Source organism: Callorhinus ursinus, unplaced genomic scaffold, assembly GCF_003265705.2.
Source record: "Callorhinus ursinus isolate GAN/ISIS: 27379988/994484 unplaced genomic scaffold, GSC_fseal_2.0 scaffold6, whole genome shotgun sequence".
Classification (NCBI taxonomy): domain Eukaryota; kingdom Metazoa; phylum Chordata; class Mammalia; order Carnivora; family Otariidae; genus Callorhinus; species Callorhinus ursinus.
Window position 1 is genome coordinate 71,092,810 of NW_027397068.1, and position 21,401 is coordinate 71,114,210.

Sequence of the window (21,401 nt, forward strand, 5' to 3'; positions counted from 1 at the left end):
GAAATAGTCTTCATTTCCTGGTAAAATAGTATTTAAGGTGTTGTCATGCTCAGAAATGGACAAAGTTGTGGCTTAATGTGATTTTTATTTTTATCATTTGTTTATTTTAAAAAACAGTCAGTTAAGCACCCAACTCTTAGTAATAAGAGTAATAAATCTGTAAATAAATAGTAATAAATAAATCTGTTTTTTTAAATAAATAAAAATAAGCCATTTATTTAAATAAATGTAATAAGCCATTTATTTATTTAAATAAAATAAAATAGTAATAAAAATAGTAAATAAATAAATAATAAAAATAAAAGGAGAATGGGGAATGACCAAGAGAGAGGAGAGGCAGAGGGAGAGAGAACAGCCCCGACTCGGGGCTCCATCCCAGGACCTGGAGATCACGACCTGCGCCAAAGGCAGACGCCCAACCATCTGAGCCACCCAGGTGCCCCTTCAAGTGATTTTTAAAAGAGAGTGTAGTATTGGGGCGCCTGGGTGGCTCAGTCAGTTAAGCACCCGACTTTTAGTTTAGGCTCAGGTCATGATCTCGGGGTCATGGGATCAAGCCCCACGTCGGGCTCCAAGCTGAGTCTGCTTAACCTCTCTTCCTCTCCCTCTGCCCCTCCTCCCACATGCATGCTCGCTCTCTAAATACATAAATAATAAATAAAATCTTCCCCAAAAAATGTGTTTTCTAAATTCAGATAGGTATTAACTAATTGAGACATGATTTATGAACTTAAGACAACTCTTACTTTAAGGTGAAAAAGTAGGACTTTGTTGAGACAATAGATTGAAAAGTGGGAATTCTAGTATATTTTATAATTTAATTTAACATTGTTTATCCAGAAGAATGAAGGAACCATGGATCAGTTAGCTTTTCCTAGATAATAGGCAATCCCAAAGCTTAGTGGCTTAAACAAACAACCATTTACTGTCTTGCTCAGGAACCTCCAGGTTGGCTGGATGGTTCCACTGACCTGAGCTCCCTCACGTGCCTGCAGTCACCAGCTGGTGGGCAGCTGGGGGCTCAGTGCTTTAACACGTCGTCGTCATTCAGGTGTCCGGCGATTCCCCCGCTGAGGGTCGGCTGGCTTGGGGAGGGGCGTCCAGGAGACTGGGCTTTTTCTCTGTCATCTGGCAACCCAAGTTATTCACACAGCTCTTTTGGAAAAAGCGTGCAAAGCCTCTGGAGGCTAGACTCTGAACTCACTCTATATTGTTTCTACCTCACCTCATTCTGTTGGCCACAGAGGCCACAAAGGACAGCACAGATTCCAGAAATGGGGGTGTCATTCTACTTCTTGACAGTCGGGGCTGCATTTTTGTCATCTGCCCCCCCCCCCCCCAGTGAATAGAGAGGAATTACACATGAATGACATTGTAGCCTATTGAATGGGCTACTTTTCGGTCTTTGATCACTTGTTTGATTTTTCTTGTTTTTAGATGATATCATTTTCCAGAGTAAAGAGAAGCCTTAAGAATTTATAACTTTGAGGGCGCCTGGGTGGCTTAGTAGTCCCTTAAGCATCCAACTCTTGGTTTTGGCTCAGGTCATGATCTCAGTGTTGTGAGATCGAGCCCCGCGTCAGGCTCTGTGCTTACCCTCACTCGCTTGCACTCCCTCTCTCTCAAATAAACCTTTTAAAAAAATTTATAACTTTGGATGTAATATATGGTGATTAACATAACAATAAAAAAATTAAAAAAAAATTTATAACTTTGAACAGTGTTAGCTCTGTGGGAATAAAGAGCTTAACATTAATTATTTTTTCAGGTATAACAAAGCAAAATTTCTGTAGGAAATTCCAACTATAATGTCATATTGTTTTCTTTTCTCTCTTTTTTAAACTTTATTAGGATGTTGGTGGAGGATGGCTGGAAGGAAGAAACAGCAAAGGAGAACGGGGGCTTGTTCCCACAGACTATGTTGAAGTAAGAACTTACTGTCATCTAGTAATTTAACCTGGTCTTTGTCAGACATCTTTTTATGAATTACGGAAAGTAGCAACTTTATTTTTAATAAAAAAAATTTCCACTGTAAAAGTAATACCTGCTAATTATATAAAACGTGAAAAATACACTGAAGTAGAACTAAGAAAAAATGTTACCTAGAGACCCACGCTCCAAAGAGTGACTCCAGATATTTAAATTGAGTTCCTTCTTGGGAGAGCAACTTTTAATTATTCTGAATAAATGTCCCTATTTTTCCTTTGTTTATATTGTGTAATCGCTCTTGCCTGTAATACTGTTTATATTACAGAGTTCATTCACAAAGTTTAAAAAGATTTCTTTTTAAGGAGCTCTCTTTGCTCTCTGCCGGTTTAGGACCTATCCCTCAGCCCGTTCTCCCATTCCCATAAACAGAGGAGCGGCTCTTGGATGAGCTCCTGGGAGCTACTAACCTGGTTTAAGCTCTGTGCCCATGGATGGCAAGGATAGTGTTCCAGCCCCTGGAAGGAGCCTCCCAGCTGGGACACACCCACTCAGCTGACAAAGCCCCACTCTGAGCCAACCTCCTGGCGCCCCCTGCTGGTTGTCTGTAGGTCACTCAAACTTGAGATCTGGGTACTTGGTCAGCTTGCCTCTCCCCCCTCAGGTGACCAACTGAAACCAAGGTTGCCTGGTGCCCTGTGAGTAAAACGGGAGTGAGATCAAGAACAAGGGGCCTCTGGTTCCCCTCCAGCAGAGAGGAATGATGCCCCGGGGGGGGATGTTTACCTGGGTGCTGTCTCTCTGCCTGTTGTTCCTGATGGAGAGTTGGGGTGGGGAGTTTTGAACCCTCTGGAGAATCTGATGAATCTGTGGCTCCTCTCAGAAATCTGTGCATGTGCATGCACCCCAAGCTCGCCTGTGTAGTTCCAGAGGGCTCACAGGCCCCTGGACTCAGCCCACCTGTCTTAATGTTTGTGTCGTGCTTTACCTCTGTGCACCGTGCAGGCAGGATCCTAAAAATGGACAAGAAGGAGAACAATCTGGGGATTTAAGTTGGTGCTGGCATTGATTGCATTTTCTAGAACTCTGCATACTTCTGGAAAGGAATAGTTAATATAGATGTTCAAAGGCTACCCTACCTTTTAAGAATATAAGCCTCTTTTCCATAATAGATGACAATTTTTGCTTGCTTTTAGAGACTCTAACTCTGAACTACTCCTAATCTATGAAAAAACTGTGGTTCTTTCTATTATTCAGATTTTGCCCAATGATGGAAAAGACCCATTTTCTTGTGGAAATTCAGTGGCTGACCAGGCCTTCCTCGATTCTCTCTCAGCAAGTACGGCTCAGGCCAATTCGTCAGCTGCCATCAGTAACAACCAGGTGAGTCTTCCATCAACTGGCTGGACTGGGAGAGCAACGCCTCTGTGATGGCTCATGATGCGTTCTAGCGGTTGCCATTCCCTGAAAGCACAAAGTAGCTGTTAGATGTCTGTGTGGCATTTCTGTTGGGCATTAACAAAAACTTGCCTGTTAGACCAGCTGGAGACTGTTTTGTTTTTTTTATTTTTATTTTTTTCTAAAGATTTTATTTATTTGTCAGAGAGAGAGAGAGCCAGAGGCAGGCAGAGGGAGAAGCAGGCTCCCTGCTGAGCAAGGAGCCCGATGCGGGACTCGATCCCAGGACCCTGGGATCATGACCTGAGCCGAAGGCAGACGCTTAACCGACTGAGCCACCCAGGCGTCCCTGAAGACTGTTTTTAAAGTTGATTATAAGAGAGAATGCAGGGTGTTCGTTGAGAGTTGCTTCCAGAAGTCTGGCATGATACAAACACAGACCCTATAAGGGGCAGATATTCTCCCAAGTGGGGAAGGAAAGGCAGGGTCCCACGCTGGGGCGATGAGTGTCAGAGCTGCAGCCGAAGCAGGAAATGATTTCTCTGACCTTGGCATGTTTCTTACACTCTCGTCTTGCAGACGCAGTGCAGGTGAAAGTGGCCACAGATCCAGCGCTCAGTGCTCGCCACTGCTATTGCATTGTCTCTAGGAAACTTAAAGCCGTGGGGTGCATTGAGAAAAATACACTGAAATTTGACATTAATTTTAATGAAAATTTTGACCAGTTTAGGTGACTCTGCCTAGTTCAGTTATTGTTAAATGATTACCTTGGGTGAGCGGCAACAAGAAAAGTCAGAAGATGGAGATCAAAATGTTACCACTTCCTACATCCGTAGAAACAAATGGGCTTTAGGGCATGTTATTTTTTGATATTCTTTAACTACATAGAATGTTTTCAATTATGTGAAGCCTCATAGTCCTATCACTGTAAATATTTGCTTACAGAATATTTAAATCTTAACCTTACAAGAGGATTTATCTAAGTGCTATTATCATATGTTAACTGCAGATTTTATACATTTTGATTTATTTATTTTTTAAAGATTTTATTGATTTGAGAGAGAGAGAGAGTGAACAGGGGAGGAGCAGAAGGAGAGGGAAAAGCAGACTCCCCGCTGAGCAGGGAGTCCCGACTCGGGGACCCAATCTCAGTGTCCCAAAATCATGAGCTGAGCTGAAGCCAGACACACCTAATCAGCTGAGCCACCCGGGCACCCCGATTTTATACATTTTTAAATAGCTTTTGGTGGACATCCTGAATTACAAATTAGTCTGGCCCAAATATTTAAAATTCAGAGGCAAAAGTGGTCACCGTAGTTGAGCGTTTTCCTGCATTTTGTTACTGTAGAATACCGGAGAACATTGGTCAGTTAGACATTAACTCAGGATAAAACATGAAGAAACAGCAGTCAGGCCTCACTTGAAGTTGTACCAGGGATTCTCAGCATGAGCGCTGTGGACACTGGGGCCTGAGCTCCGCGTTGTGCGGTTTAGCAGCACCCCTCGCCTCTGCTCTTTGCCGGCCAGCAACATCGAGTTGCTCTCGGGTGTAACCACCAAAATTGTCTGCAGATGGTGCCACGTGCCCCTGGGGGCAAAGCCGGCTCAGCTGAGTTTACCAAGTTAAACAAAAACATCCCTGAAATAGGTTTGCATCGAGTAAAAGACGACATTTTAATAAAAGGGAATGATGCTGAGATGATTTAGAATAAGCAAAGGAAACAAAAGATGGAAAAATACTCATCCTATTTTAATTCAGGGACCTACTTCAGCCGCTGTCTCAGGATGGACTAAAGCACTCTGACCACAAATTCACCATCAGGCTCAAGTCTTATTCTGTTACGAAGTAGCTTCCTCGGTATTTAAATGTAGCAGTAGAAACTGAGTAGCATTAAGTCGAAATAAAACCAACTTTTTGAAGGTGGATTTTACTAATCCATTCTAACATTAAATCTAACCAGATCCTTTGAAAGCAAAGAAAAAGTGAACTGAAACTAGAAGTAACAAAATATAGAAAGCATGACCATAATTAACTAACTGAGCATTTGGATTTAATTTAAATGAAAAAAAAATTTTTTTTGAGAGAGAGAGAGTAGGTAGGGAGGGACAGAGCAGGAGGGGGACAGAGAATCCTGAGCAGGCTCCACGCCGAGCCTGGAGCCCTACGCGGGGCTCTGTCCCACAGCCCTGAGATCACGACATGAGCCAAAACCAAGAGTCAGATGCTCAACCAGCTGAGCCACCCAGGTGCCCCCTTCTCAAGTAAAAACATCTATGCTTTCAGTTATCTGGAATAGAAGAATTTAAATAGACCAGAATGGTGGTGCGTTTATAAATACCATGAAAAATGTCATGAATAAGAAACCAGGCAGCCATTTTTAATTGGTAGCTTTTAAAAACTTTTGCTGTCAGGTTTACTCATTCTTTCATTATCTAAATATCAATAGGAAAAAACTATTTTTGTTCCAGGGTTATGCCCCTTGGGATTTTCTCATTACTCCGGCAGTGTGTGCTCTCCCAGGGGTCAGTTTTATTTGGAGGAGCCAGCCCTGCCCTCTCCCCGGTCAGGCCATGCAGGGCGCACCCCCCCCTTTCCACCCTGCACACCCCTCCGGATCAGTCTGTGTTTGCTCTCCTCGGCACCAGTTATTTTAAATCTGGCTTTCTTCCCACACAGGCAAGGTGCAAATAGCCAATAAACATAGGAAAATACTCATTTTTAGAGTCCTCTATTAAAGGGTCAGAGAATTAAAATGTTTTAATACCGAGTATGAGGAAAGGCATGTTCAGACAGGCATGTTCTGATGCAAAGCTAGAGGAAGGATAAATTGATGAAGCATTTGGAAGGCAGTTTGATAACATGCATTACTATTTAAAATGCATGCAGTCTCTGACCCAGCAGTTTACTTGCAGAGCTGCTCTGGGAACACAGCCACGTGGGCAGAAGCTTCGCCGCGCATGGTTCCAGCAGCAGGAGGCTGGGACACATGCATCGGGCAGGAGGGGCCTGGCCAGGCCGACCCCAGGGCAGCCCCGCGGGGGGAAGCATGCTTCCGGTGGGAGCAGGAATGTAGATTTAGATGCACCGATGTGGACGTGTGATTGTTTTCAAAGGCCCATCAGTATGGGTAATGGTACCTTTCCCAGGCTCAAATACACATACACCATAGATGCAAATTGTGTAGAATATTTATCAAAGGATAACCCAGAAATGAATCAAATTCTCATTGTTTTCTTACTCAAATACAGATTTTTAAGTTGCATGAGGACCGCTATTGCAGTACCTTTAGAAAAGATGAATCATTTTTTAGTGGTTCACCTTAGTTTCACTATTAGTTCTCTATCTGGGATTTTACAGCTTCAAGGGCGATTCATATGGGTGGCAGTGCCACCAGCCTCATTCAGAGACCTGTGGACGGTTGCCCTCATCTTGATTTGCACCCAGTTATCAGTGTTTAAATGATACCATTGCCCCGATTCCGAAAAACTCCTCACAGTAGATCTTTACGCACCTCCCATATGGCTGCCTCTGTGGATTCCACGGTAATTAAAGGTTCTGTGAACCTAGATGTTTCATCTGAAGGTTTTTGAGAGATTTCTTTTTCTATCTTCGTTTAAATACTGGCAAGAACCACCTACCTGGGATGAACTGCTTCTCTGTTTCTCGCGCTGCATCCCAGTTCCCTGGGAGTCTCTGGTTTCCTGCTTCCCAGTTCCTCACCCACTGCTCTGGCCGCGCCCCCCCCCCCCCCGTCCCCCCTGCCTCTCCCCCCGCCGCCGCCCAGGCGGGACGGGGTCAAGGGCCACACCTGAGCCTGGCGGTCAGACCCGGTGTGACAAACCGGCGCCACTGTATGAGCTTCCGGAGTTGGAGGATCAGAGCCCTTGGAGGAAGTTACACATGGGAGACATTTCCTAAATACTCTTCCTTCTCGTCTCCCCTCTCCCCTTCTCCGAGGGATGTTCTCGATGGCTTACCCTGGTTCATAACAGCCTCTCTCCCTCTCCTCCAGCCACGGACATGTCTCTCCAGTCTTAAGTTTTCTCTTTGGTTTACTCCATTGCCAGCTTCTTGTTGACCGTCTCTGTCTGCCTCTCCGTTCTGTCCCTCAAGACGCATCGTGAGCAGATCACTCAGCATTTCCCTTTCTCACTCTCCCGTATCTTCTCTCGGGAACGTTCTCACTGCCCTCCTTTTATTCCTCTGTGAGACCCTCGCCAAGCCGGTTCCTGACGGGTGTGGCCTGCGCCCTCAGATGGGAAAGGGCAGGAAAACCCTCGCTTCTCATCCCAGGACTCTGGCTCTGTGTGACTCCGGGGCAGCGCCGTGGCTTCTGTGCCTCCACTTCCTCTTCTGGAAACTCCCGTAGAATGGCAGGAACGCGCAAATGGAGAGACGGGCTCAAGTGTTCAGAGCAGTGCTTGGTACTCAGCAGGGACTTCATAATTGTTTGCTTTAGTAGCTCAGATACCACTGCCTCTAAAATAAGACGGTAAGTATGTCAGTTCTTTGCTCGAGCAACTCTCGGGGCTCCCCCATTGCCTCCTGAAGCGCGAGACCAGTTCTACACGTCGAGAGAGCCGTGTGTGGAGCAGGCGGTCCCCGTCCTGTCGGTAACCATGCAGACCTGGGGCAACGCGCAGTAGGGAAGGTGTGTGAGAAACGCAGCTGCACTTGAGGTGCGACTAGATACTTTTCCAGCCTCAGTTGTATTTCTCTGACTCCCCAGCATGGCCCCGTCCTTACGTTATTCTTCCTTGTGTATCAGGCTCCGGGCCAGACAGGCTCTGCTCCAGATATGCCCCGTGCTAGTCCCCCTTCTGTCTCTTTTGCGCTCTCCTCCAAGAACGGGAGAATAACTCCTTCTGTCTCTCAGGTCTGCCCGGCCCCCAAGGTCCAGCTCAAATACCGCACCCCTTTTGAAGCCTTGTTTGGTCTTTCCTTCTCTCGATTCCCGTAGTGCTATTGGTGACTCTTATCACAAATTTATTTGGGAACTCGCAAGCTTGGTGAGAAGCAGAGATTTTGTCTTATTTTTTTTTTCTATTCCCATAACCTGTAAGAGGCCTTGCACCATAATAGAATGCTCTGCACATGTTGGAATGATTTTGTTGTTGTTGTTCTTTCATAAATACAGCAAAAGGTATTTTACGGTGGAAAATGTTAGGAGATTCACTGATTTCAACCTGGATTCTGTCAAGGGAGGTTGTGTTGTTCTCAGCATTGGCTGGAGGACTAGGAGCCACCATTACACCTCATTCTACCATCTGCTGATTCAGAAATAGTTCATTCCCTTACAGGAAATCCGCTGGGGTTGTTAACTGCTTTTTAACCATTTAGATATTAAACAAATGCTCAAAGTTAAGTGGGTATTTAGGGAAATAACATCTTTTTATTCAGAGCTTTTCAGTGTAATGGTATTTGTTATGAAGGATTTTTAATTGGTTTAGGGATAAAGAAGGCAATAGTAATTTTATGTTGGAACTACATTTTACTTTCTCATTTCTCAAAAAAAAATCCATTTTTAGGCCATCCTAAGACCATTTTGTAATTCATTTAAAAATAAATCAGAAGAATGCTTCACACAGGTATTAGGTTTGCTTGTTATTTCATTATGTCCAGTAAGATCTATAATGCCATAGACTTCTCACCATTGTTTATTGAGATTTCCTCTTTACAAAACCCAATTGGAAAGGTTCTCTCTCTCTTCCCACCCCCATATGAATCCCTTTTAATGGACTACAGGGCTTTGTTAAAGAAGGTTGTAGACATCTGTTTAAAGGATTTGCTGACGTTTTCTCCAGAACTGCAACAGGCTAGCGATACTAACTTTCCATGCTTTTTTGATCACAGATCCTTGCTTTGTATAAGACAGCTTTATGCATCTAGGGAATCTTTCCAAAAGTTCATGCCATGAAGTTCATTGTTGAGGGTGGTTTGTCATTGTTGTGTGTTTTCGTCGAACAGGAAACAAATGACGAAAGGGAAGGATTTGTTTTGTTTTTTACCTGAACAGTGCTTTGATGAAGGGCCAGTGAGCGTTGTTATAACACAGCCCATCGTCAGAAGTGTCTGTAAGCCGGTCTCTCATGGACTTTTATTAGATCCGTCTGGAAACTACTTGTAGCATCATCCTGTTTGGGACATACAGTGACCTATTTTAAGACATTGCACTAACAAAGTAAGTCAACTCTCTAAGCTGATACAAATATTTCCCACTTCTTAGGACAAATTAATAAAATAAGTTTCCATTTTCTGTATTTAAAAAATAAATAACTGGAGTTGACATCTGTGGGTTTAGAATGTGAATTAACAAAGGGTTTGTTAAACCAGTTAAACTTTTTGGGTCATTTCCAATCAGTACAAACAGCTTTAATTGGTTCCTGTGATCTATCCTCATTTTTTTTTTTTTAAAGAATGTAGAGGTTTTATATTCTGACCAGTGGTTTTGTGACGTTAGTAGAGGTTCATCTGAATTAAATGAATTACAATTAGATAATGTCCTTTGAGCAAAAGATCTATAAGGAACAGAACAGGAAATTTTACAAATTCTTCTACATTCTGAGTGGAAATGGCTGGGCTCTCTACATAAGAAAATTTTGTACCCTCTGTAGGCTCTTTTGAGAAAAAGAGTTAAATCTTTGTCAGAAGCCGTTGAAATGTGCTTGGACATCACAATATTCGCTTTCTGCCCCTGCTTCCTGACACAGCTGGCATATGGTCATCATATGTCGGATGAAGGAGAGATGTCACAAAGATTTTGGTGCCTCAGTCATACAGATGAGTTGTCAAAACAAAAGAAGAAGAAAAACATAAATAGCCTCCGACTTCACAGAGCAAGCAACTTTCTTTTCATTCCTGTTGCAAATCCCTGGACAAAGTCTTGCCCTGGAAGGAAGGAATTTTGCAACTATAAACTTCCATCTGTGCTTCCAAGCAGGGGACCATTCGTGAGGGTGTAGTGGAATGAGAGGCCATGGCAGATAAGCCGACTGACAACAGAACGTGTGAGCGTGGGACGGAGGCACAGCAAGAACCCCCCTTGTGTGGTGGCAAGGGGAACCCTCGATTGCTTCCACGGCCTCTCCCCCAAGGTAACAGTGTAAAAGGTAGTGAGCCCGTGATTCGGGACTCCTCTTACCTGGCAGACTTATCAGGCCGAGTGGTCCGCATTGACCTGTATTGATTGGAGCGTCTCCTCTAAGGAAGCCATGGCCACCCATCCGTTTCTTTTGAGCCGTCGTATGTCCTTTGTACTCAGTGTGCTGGTTTGGTAGAAAGCCAGATAGAAAGCAATCTTAATGAAATATACGTTATCTTTTTCATTAATTCTCAGACCTCAGTAACCCTCAACGTCCAGCCTAGTGTAGGAGGACGCACAGAGAAATAGTGGCATCATCACCCTTCTCTGCATCTTGTTCCAGTAGCTCCCGTGTGGCTACTTTTGTGATGTGTGCAGTGGAAGTTGTCCTTCTCAGACCATGTCTCGTGTGCTTACCGGGAGATCAGCGAACGAGTCAGATCTCACCACTGTTATCCAGAGTAGGAGTGTGCTTCTTACTGGTCCAGGTTCCCAGAAGGTGTCCTGTAAGAAGCAAAATACAGCAAAATATAACAAAACCAGGACCTATCATTTTTGTGGACTCGTGTTTTTATTTTCTCTAAAAATAATTTTTAAGAAGAACCCTTTATTATTATAGAAGCAGTACATAAACACTGTAGAACATTAGAAAATTCAGGCTAGCCAACAGAAAAGCATCACATCCCCACCATGCACTGCTGTTTACACCTAGGCCCATACCTTATTTTCCCTGCTTGAACGTGGTTATCCACATGTATACCCGTATGAGACACATACAATACATACTGTTTGTAACCTTTTAAAAGGTGACAGTCCTTTTCAGTAAATTTTCATCTTATGTAATATCCAGACCAACTTTAATCTACCCAGCAGACCCCAGAATGTCTTTTGCAGCTTGTTTAGGAACTGCCGTTCAGTGTAGGGCCCAGGCTTTAGGTCTGGTTATGTCCACTATGTCCCTCACACGTCTCCTTTCTTTCCAGCACAGCCCCGACTTTTTTATTCTTAGCTGGTTTTCCTGTATAATTCCTGTCTTTTGGATTTGTCAGATGGTTCCTTTGGTATTGTCCAAGTTGTTCCTCTATCCTCTGTACTTCTTATAAATTGGAAGCTGTACCTAAGGTCTCAAAAGGATTCAAAGTGAACATTCTGGGCAAGAATATACCATAGGGATATTGTATATTAATGCTACAGCACATCAGAATCAGCCCACCATTACTGATCAGAATGACCTTGGGTCAGGTTAATGGCAGTCTTCTGCTTCCACCACCTGGTTATGTTCTCTCCTTGTGACCAGAAGGTAATCTGTCTGGTGTTAATTATTCAGTGCTATTAATCATTCACCTAATAGTTTACCACCAGGTGATATCTTTGCCTGAATCAATAAAGCGATTTCTTCCACATTTACTGAGGTGGCTTTCTTCTGTAAAATAGCACTTTTCCTTTATCAGTTGGAGCTGGTTAGCTACCTTGGAAAACAGTTTCTACTGGAATTTGGTATAGATGTCCAATTCTTTCCCTTTCACTGCCAGTTTTCCAGGTAAGAAGTTGCTTTAATATAAGCTCCTCAAGTAGTGACAAATGAGTTTTCCTATTTTTTTGGTATTGTTGAGGACCCAAGAGTTTCCACTGATCCCGTGTGTTCCCACTGGTGTGGGTCTTTCTTTTTTGCGCTTAAAATTATCACCCACTGGAAGCCCATCAAAATGTTTCCTCTGTCTCATCAATATCTGGAAGCTTTCTTGCTCTTAAATATTCTTGCTAATTCTGTTGTCTGTGTCATGACTGGGTCAGCTTTGACTGATTGGTTTTTCCTCGTTATGGCTCATATTTTTTGCTACTTTTCATGCCTGGTGATTTTTTATTGGAAGCCAGACCTTGTGATTTTTACCTTGTTATATGCTGGGTATTTTTGTATTCCCATAAATATTTTGGGGTCTTGTTCTGGCATGAAGTTAGGTTACTTAGAAACAGTGTAACCCTTTCACATTATTTTTAAGCTTTTTCAAGTGGGACCAGAGCAATAGTTTTAGTTTTAAGTGGAAAACTGGATCATGTTGATAGCCTACTTTGTATGTTAATTGATTTCCAAAGTCAAGTTTATCTACATCTAGAAAATGGAAATAATACCACCAACTTAACAAGAGAGTTGTACCTGAAAAGTGCATCCTTGTGACACCATGTGAGCGTTCTAGTAATGACTTCCCTGCTGGAGAACTGCAGAGCTGGGACTCAAAGCCTCGGAACGGGGCTCCACAGCTCTCCTCCTGACACCAGTTCCACTTTGGCCTTGAGTAGCTTCATGGGAGCATATCCGTTACCTGTTGTCACAAGGACGCTGCGTACCGAGCCAGGGAGAGCCTCCAGAGCACGCACCAGAGGCCTTTGCTCGTGCGGGCACGGCCTGGCTGGCTCCTTCTGCCCTCACCTGGGCCCGCTGGGCGTCACTGTGACACCGTGTCTCCTTCTTGTCAGCCAGGTGGCTTTGCTCATCTCACGTGCCCGGTGGCTTTGAAAACACTGGTTCAACATCCTAACATTCTGGAAAGCTTGGCTTTGTGTTTCCTCTGGAGTTTCTTTCCTTGGCTGTGTGACTCGCATGGTATTTGTTCCATTCCTTCTGTGCTGCTTAGGATTATTTTTGGTGCTTCAGTGACACCGTGATGTGGCCGGCAGCAGCAGTCCCCAGAGTGCGCACTGACCAGAACCCACTCCTCCGCAGTTGGGGCTTTGCTTTTGCACGTAATGTTTGTGAACGGACCGCATGCTAGCATTTTCTGGTGAACTTAGCCCTGCCACGAGTTTGCTGTCTCTAGTTAAAAGCTTTGGTATGCTCTTTTTTTATTCGCTTACGGAGCACCCTTTTTGTTTTAAGGTGGATATTTTGGTTCAGATTGGTTGTATCGAAAGTCTCAGCCAGTCACCACCTTCTTCATCTTCTCCTTCTCCTACCATAAATAAGGTAAAGCTCAAACTTGAATGCAAGAGGAAATAAACATTTAAAGCCCCTCAAAGTAGCCCTTTTCCCCAAGTGAGGTGATCGTTTCAGGTGAAGTATATTCCAGAAGGCCTTCTTGGGGCGTGGAGACACGGGCTGGAATCGGCAGGAATTGGCAGGGCAGCTGGGATTTGCACCTGGGGGAGCTTGTCACTGACACTTGGTTGGGGATCTGTTCCGTGGGCAGTGAGAGCTAATGAAGGGTTCTCAGTCACGTGGTTGACAGTCAGGAGCTGTCTGGTACCATAAAGGGCAGTAAGGAAGACGATGAAGCCCTTACAGAAGGAGAGAGGGAGGAAGGCCAGAAGAAAGGAAGAGAAGAGGCCACTCTGGGCTTGAAGCCGTGGCTCAGGAGCAGAATGGGTTGTTCAGCCAAATGCCTGCGGCTGGGGGCACAAGGGTTATTGGGGTTGAGGGCAAGGGGGTCAGAGGCCACAGGGTGATTAAACCAGGTCATCCTAGCAGGTTGTTACAGGAGGGGTTGGGCTTTGAAGATCTGGCATCTAGCACCCAGAAAATGTTTGTGCCAAGCGCCCCAAGAAGGGATATTAGGGGTTGAAAACACAGAGGTCAGAGGCCAGTGCATGGCAAGGTAGATTCCGAGAAAGGAGGAGACGGACTGTGTGAGCTGGCTACTAGTTGCTGGTATTAGAGGAGGGGCGCTGGAAGTCAGGAAAGGCCATCTGAGAGCGAGAGAGAGAGAGAGAGGTCAGTGATTGAGGCTGGAGAGGTGTCCAGTGGGCCGAGCTTTGAAAGATTTATCAGCAAGAGTCACCTTGAAACCAGATAGAGGGAATGTCCCAGGAAAAACAACAGAGAAGGAAGCAAATAATTACTAGATTTGCCTACAGGGATTTCATAACCTAGGTAGGAGCTGAGATCATATAGGTAACCAAATATATAGCAATTAGTATAAGCAATTTATAAACCAAGTAGTTTTATTTATTTTTACCCTAATTAATTTCTTTTGTAAATTTCATTCATTTATTTTTAAATTTAAGTATGCTTTGCATAAAGTGTTATTTTAGTTTCGTTTGCAGTGATTCAGTAAATCTGTATATTTCTTAGTGTTCATCTTGATAAGTATACTCTGAGTCCCCTTCACGGAGCTCACCAATCCCCCACCTCCCGTCTGGCAACCACCAGTTTGTTCTTTGTACTTAAGAGTCTTTTTTTGTTTGTCTCTTTTTCCCCTTTGTTCATTGTTTGTTTGTTTTAAATTCTGTATATGTGTGAAATCGTATGGTATTTGTCTTTGACTTATTTCACTTAGTATTATGCTGAGGTCCATCCATGTTGTTCAGATGGCAAAATCGTTCTTTTTTATGGCTGAATAATAGTCCCCGTGTGTGTGTGTGTGTGTGTGTGTGTGTGTGTGTGTGTGTGTGTGTGTGTGGTCTTTATCCATTCATCTGTGGATGGCCACGTGGGCTGTTGTAAATAATGCCACAGTAAACATAGGGGTGCTTGTATCTTTTCAAATTAGTGTTTTTGTTTAAATGCAGTAGTTTTCAAAAGAATTTTTTTTTAAGGATACTTGCTGTGACTGGTTCACATCTGATTGTTTCCTCGATGTCGATGAAAATCTTTTTTTGCTAACATTATAGTCTTAACGTCACGGCAGTGTTGACCCTCAGTCTTCCTGTTCTACTTTATAAGCCTCTGTTCCTTTTCAGTTTCCTTCATGTAACTTCGCACCAGCCTTTCTGAATCTGAGGCAGACTGCCTGGTTTCAAATTCTAAGCCTGAAATTCCCGGCCAGAATTTCAGCCTGGCTGCCTGACCAGACCCCGTGCCCTTGACTGTGCTGCCCTCAGCCTATCATTTCATGGGGGGGGGGGGGGGGGGGGGGGGGGGGCTCGGTCAAGACTTGATGGAAACACTAGACAAATGAATGTCTGTACTTACTGTCCTCTTACTATCCAAAATTTCTGTACTTCTTGAAGTTCTCATTCTGAAAATAAAAACCTCATAGAGTTTGGAGAGCACAGAGTATATATTGCTGAGTATAACTCCCCTCCTTAAAGAAAACCAGGGAGGAAGGGCTTCTCTTAAGTGAAGTGTGCTTGGCAGGCCCTCAGCATGACTGCCTTCATTTACAGTATCCGCTAGAATGCCTTGCGAGTATCACCATGTAAGGTGTATATTTGAGAAATTCACAGGCATCTGGATGAAATGTCCTTCTGCTGTTAATATTTGACTTAGAGCAGAATCACTAGTAACTTCACTCTTTTTCTTGAAGGTATAAGAGATGTTTGAATGGAATCATACTTCACATGTAAAACATACACTCTGTTTTTTATGGTTCTGGTGTGTGACGGCAGTTTTCCCCACATGTATCAAAAAAGGCCAACCACGATAGTATTCTAGAGCATTGGGTATATTAGACAGTTTGGGTAATTTTCTTGCAAATTCCCCCTTCCTGTGTTCCTTTTTTTTTTTTTTTTTTAACACAAGTGGTGTTTTTTTTATGTGAGAAAGAAGACTCAAAGGGGAAAATTTTCTATTCCATGTTGTTAGATAAACAGATTCAATATTGAAATTGTTTTTTTTTTTAAGGCGCTGTTTTCCCTGAATTTATCTGTAAGTTTAAGGTGATACAAGTAAAAATCAACACATTTTTCAAAATTTGACATTCTGATGCAAACGTTTAGATTGTTTTACCTTTTTTTTTTAATTCTTAAATTTTTTTTTTTTTTAAGATTTTATTTGACAGCACAAGCAAGGGAAGAGGCAGGGAGAGGGAGAAGCAGGCTCCCGCCCAGCAGAGAGCCCAACGTGGGACTCGATCCCAGGACCCTCACGGCCTGAGCCAAAGGCAGACATTTAACCAACTGAGCCACCCAGGCGCCCCTAGATTGTTTTACTTTTAAAATATTAAGCTGATGCTAAGGTTGATTTGTAAAAATAAACCAATAAAAGATTTTTGCTAAAGTATTAATGCTGTTCTATCTAGTGGGCTCACAAGTCACTTGGTACTTGTACAAATGGATTCCTAGGAGACAAAAAAGAGTCCATAAATAGGCCCAAGTCCAGCATAAGAGTAAGGTGACAGTTCAGTTCAGTAGGGGAAAGATGGATTTTTCAGTAAATGGTATTAGGCCAACAGACTGACTACAAGAAAAAATTAAGTCAGATTCCCACATTATTTCTCCCACCAAAGTAAATTCCAGGCAAATCAAAGATTTACAATTTTAAAATCAAGGAATTAAACCCCCAAAACTGTGGTTGCCTCAAGTGGACGGGGCAGGGTGAGAAGTGGGCTGCAGGTTCTCTCACTGTAATAGTCCTTGAAACCAAGTGCCATGTATTGCTTTCTCCAAAGTTTTATTTACGCTCTTAATAATTGAACTGTAAAATTACATAAAGGAATAATGGGGAAAATATTTTTAAAATTAATTTTGGAGCATGGCAGCCCCTTTTATGCATGGCAGAACCCGTTGGCAAGTTGGGAGTGTAGGAATGGAACTGTCGAATGGAACTGTACAATCTCTTTGGAAAGCTGTTTGACAGAATCTGTCAGCTGAGAGAGCCCATTCTCCTTAGCCCGCCAGTTTCTCTTCTGGGAATTGCACGTAGTTGTATTGGACACATGGGGAAGGATGTGCAAGGAGGTGCACTGCAGCATTATTTACGGTAGCAAAACACTGACGGCACGATACGTGAGCATCGGCGTATGCTGGTGAAGCTGTGGGAGTTAAATATGGTGGAACAAGCCATGGGGAAGAGCCACGTCACCCATCTGTGCTGATGGACCACAGAGAACACGTCAGGCCGTGAAATGAAAAAAACGAACATAAGTGCAGAGCACAAAGGTTTAGAAACAAAAAGGACCTCTGTACGTGGGATGTTCGATGAAGTATATGGAAGGAATTCATTGGTGGTAGTTGTCTGAAGAGAATGACCGGCAGCCTGGTGGCCGGCATATTCTTTTATTCTGTTTGTGTTGTTATTTTGTTTTTTGTTTTTTTTTTTTACTTTTCCATATAAAAATTAAAACCTAGTCAAAGATATAGTGGATTTGCTTTAAAACAGTTAAAGCAAATAAAACACATCCTCGTCAGCATGGATAATCTCAAAAACACGATTTAAGTGAAAACAAGACAGCTTGCAGAGAGACACATCCCATGTAATGTTGTGTAGGTCAGTTTTAAGAACCTAAAGCCGTTATTTAGGACCGTGTATGTATGCAGTGGAGGCACGAAAACATCCTTGGGAATGGATACAGTTCAGGGAAGTACTTGCTGGGGGGCAGGGGAGAAGAAATTTCGAGTACGACAGCCACGTGTCATAGTCCCTTTGTTACTGGTTGTCAGGTTCCAAGGAAGCAGGGCAAAAAGTTAACATAAAAAAAAAAAAAAAATGTATCAGGTTGATGCTGCTCTTTGTGCTTTCCTTATCTAGTTATTTAAATGTAAAATTATTATTTAAATTTAAAATTGTTTTAAACTTATGTCCGTTTTTGCAGCACCCCTAGTATATTCTATTGTTAAGTGATTCCTACTGAATTGAGTAATGCTTTTGAGAAGTCACAAATAGTCTTTTTCTCCTTTTTTTTTTTTTTTTTTTTTTTACCTCTGACAGCAGGTCAGCAGTGGCAATGACCCCTGGTCAGCCTGGAGTGCTTCCAAATCTGGAAACTGGGACAGCACGGATGGCTGGGGGGCCAAGCCAGAGGGGACCACGGCCCAAAGGAACACCTCCAATAACTGGGACACCGCCTTTGGTCACCCCCAGGCCTACCAAGGACCAGGTGAGGAGGGGGGCTCTGCTGGTGACCGGGCCCACCCTGAAAGTGACTGGGGAGGGCATCGGAGTTAAAAATAGAATTTAATCAGGGCTGCCTGGGTGGCTCCGTCGGGGAAGTGTCTGCCTTCGGCTCAGGTTGTGATCCTGGGGTCCCGGGATCGAGCCCCGCGTCGGGCTCCCTGCTCAGCAGAGCCTCCTCCCTCTCGCTCCGTCTCTCCCCTCCGCTTGTTCTCTCTCAAATGATAAAGAAAATCTGAAAAGAAAAAAAAAAGATATTTTAAAAATAGAATTTCATCAAAGGAGCACTCTCAGATGCTCTTGTCACTAACCGCAAACCTAGATTTCTGGGCCCAAATGTGGGTAGTCGTTAATTAGAATCGCTAGTCCCAGCTCCACGATCCGCATCGGAGTCGCTTGCAGGGGCCAGGCCCGTAAGGCAGGAGAGCCGAGCGGCCCCGTGGCTGTGGGAGGTGGAAGAGCACGGCAGTGCTCCTGTCGCCAGCGGATTGACGCCATTGCAGGAGACGCAGCTCCTGGGCCTGGTCCTCCACGGTGCCGGAGACTGGCCGTCTCCGTTTTTATACCTTCTTCCCACCCTAAAATCTTAGCAGCCGACGCACATTTGTTTTAAAACCTTGGGCCCAAAAAGTGTCTATACAGATCGAGTATGATTTATCACCTGCTGGTTTGACGTCTGACTTAATGGTTTTTCCTTTTCCTTTTTCCTTAACTACCTGTTTTAATGGACATACAGAGGCAAAAGAGGAATTTGTAGACAGGGAAGCAATTCAGGAATTAAGAAAAAGGGTATTTATGTCTGTTCTGAGATTAAATAAAAAGACAGAGATCCGCCCCTCATTTTTTTATGACCCGTGGAGGAGCACATCCTGCGGAGGATCGAATGTGCTAGTGGCAGGGGCCTTGTGCGCAGGAGACATGAAGGGCGCAGGCTCCCACTCGTAGCCAGGAGTCACGGGCCCGTGGAAGGGCTGCGACCGCACAGCTGACCCCTCGTTCTGTATCAACTCGGCCCGGATCCTTCCAGTACATTCTGTTCTTTTTCGTTTTCATTTTGGCCATTGTCTCTCGGCGGCACCCTCGGGCCGAGACCCCAGGGCATTTTTCTGTCTAATGGTAAAAGGACACGTGAGGCCATCAGGGTGGGAGACCGGGGCCCAGACAGCAGGAGGAGGAAGTGGGGGGGGGGAGCCAGCAGCAGCGTATGTACCCGACAGAGACCACTGTTCCAATGGGGGGCTGCGGCGCTGTTAATGCCCCCCTGTCGCATTTCTTCTCTCCCCCCCCCCCGTCCTTCCTTCACCTGTATTATCCTTGGTGTTAAAGAATTCCTTGTCAAAGATCTATTATCTGCCTTCCATCCTTCCTCCCCAATATTCGCTACCGAAAGGGTATTTGATCTGCTTATTTCCAGGTTTATAAAGTGAGAGTTACCTGTGTGCTGGCTTGGCTTGTGTCTCCTCCACGGAGCTGCTCCTAGTCTGCGCTTCCCTGAAGTCCCTCACACTGACAGCCTCGTTTTTTCTAACTTGTCTTGTGCACCAAAAGGCAGAGCCCAGGGTTGGAGCCCTTGCCACGGTCTAGGGTGCCCTCACTCTGCATCTCCGTTTATTCCTGTGCTACGCCTTCTCTCCTTTCTTTTTTTAATTGGCTAACGCAGTCAGTGGTCACTCTCAGAAAATGAGGTCGTTCCATTTTTATGTTGTTTTTCTTCACCGGTGGTGTTCTGTGCCCGCCCCTAGCCACCGGTGATGATGATGAGTGGGACGAAGACTGGGCCGACCCCAAGGCCGCTGCTCCCTACTTCAAGGATTCAGAGTCAGCAGAAGCAGGGGCTGCGCAGCGGGGCAACAGCCGGGCCGGCTCCTCCTCCATGAAGCTGCCACTCAACAAGTAGGTTTAAAGGGCATCGGGGAACATGAACTCCACGCAGAAACAGAGGGGAGATCCGAGGAGGTTTTCCTCTTTTCAGTGATCTGGGAAGTTTGGGGTGTCATTTGATCATTTCTATTTGGATCTTAGCTTTAGAAGCTTATTGAAAGAACTTTTTTTTTTTTCATTTTCAAGTGAAATACTTGTTCTGTTTAATGATCTGCCAAATACTGTTTTTTACCTTTGTCAACTCGGTGGCACATTGAGGTCTCATTGCTGATGTCACAAGAAAGCTAAAAATAATAATATTAATAATAATAATTCTCCTTTAAATGTTTCCCTATTTGTTGATCACTTACTGTGGGCCAGGCGTTGTGCAGAGTGGCTTCCATGAGCTGTCATGTGATCCTCGTATCCCTTTGTAGTACATAGACTCTGTTTCACTATGGGAAGAACTGAAGCCCAGAGAGGTTAAGTGTGTGTCCAGGCTTGCACAGCTGGTAAGTCAGGATCCCAGTCATTCCCTCAGTCTCTCAACTACTATGCCTAGGATGTCGTAAGACTTTGTTTCACTTAGATTTCTCTGAGATTTAAAACGAGAAGGGTTTGGAACAGTACTTGTAGACACAGTGCCTGATAGGGAAGCATGTGGGAAGGGGTGAGTGTGGACAGAGCACCGTGGGATTCCCCAGGGGACTGCATGAGTCTGTAGTTCACACAGTTAGCTCGAAGGAAACACAATCTATGACTTCCCTAGGAATCCTCAAATTCTCTTCTTAGAGCAGTGTGCTCAATAGAGTTTTTCTAAAATTACCACCACTGTTTCTCCATGTTTCAAGTCCATGATTCAGAGCAGGAAGGAGTGTTAATCTGTGTCTGGAAACAGTTGTAAACAGAATGTTTGCTGTGTACCTGGATGTCAAGGTCTGGGTCTAGATCCACACGTGGAAGTTTGAGTCCTACCGGTTCCCCTCCGTGTGTTTACAGAGCATCAAGTGATTGGATGAGCTGGCTTTTAGCTGCAAGTTCTTCCTACTTGTCTGTCCACTTTCTTCCATTATGTATTTTCATGTTCAGTTGCATGCATAATAAAATAAGTCATTCACATTGACTCTGTCCTTTTCTTAGAGTGGAAGGTGAAGTTCTCAGTGTGGTCTGCAGTGATGTAAATTAGCATAAAATACAAGTGCATTGGAACCCATTTTACTGTAAAGTACCTCTCAGCCCCATTTTGACAACGAGGAAGCGGACTCCATCGTGTGCGGCCTAGCGTTCCTGGCTGCTGGTTAGGGAGGCTCTGCCTCGTGCCCAGGCTCCCGCTGGTTAGAGAGGCTCTGCCTCGTGCCCAGGCTCCCGCT

General features: G+C 44.3%; 1 protein-coding gene across 3 annotated transcripts in view; it reads left to right on the plus strand.

Moving 5' to 3' along the window:
- Window positions 1-21,401, plus strand: part of SNX9 (sorting nexin 9) — a 117,062-nt gene that overhangs the window by 60,431 nt on the left and 35,230 nt on the right. For 2 of the 3 annotated variants that reach the window (XM_073894152.1, XM_073894154.1), the window contains exons 3-6: window positions 1,852-1,926; window positions 3,184-3,309; window positions 17,989-18,157; window positions 19,914-20,064. In XM_073894152.1, the coding sequence (XP_073750253.1) occupies window positions 1,852-1,926; window positions 3,184-3,309; window positions 17,989-18,157; window positions 19,914-20,064 (521 nt within the window). The remainder of the gene's footprint in view (window positions 1-1,851; window positions 1,927-3,183; window positions 3,310-17,988; window positions 18,158-19,913; window positions 20,065-21,401) is intronic. The other variant, XM_073894153.1, reaches the window with a different exon arrangement.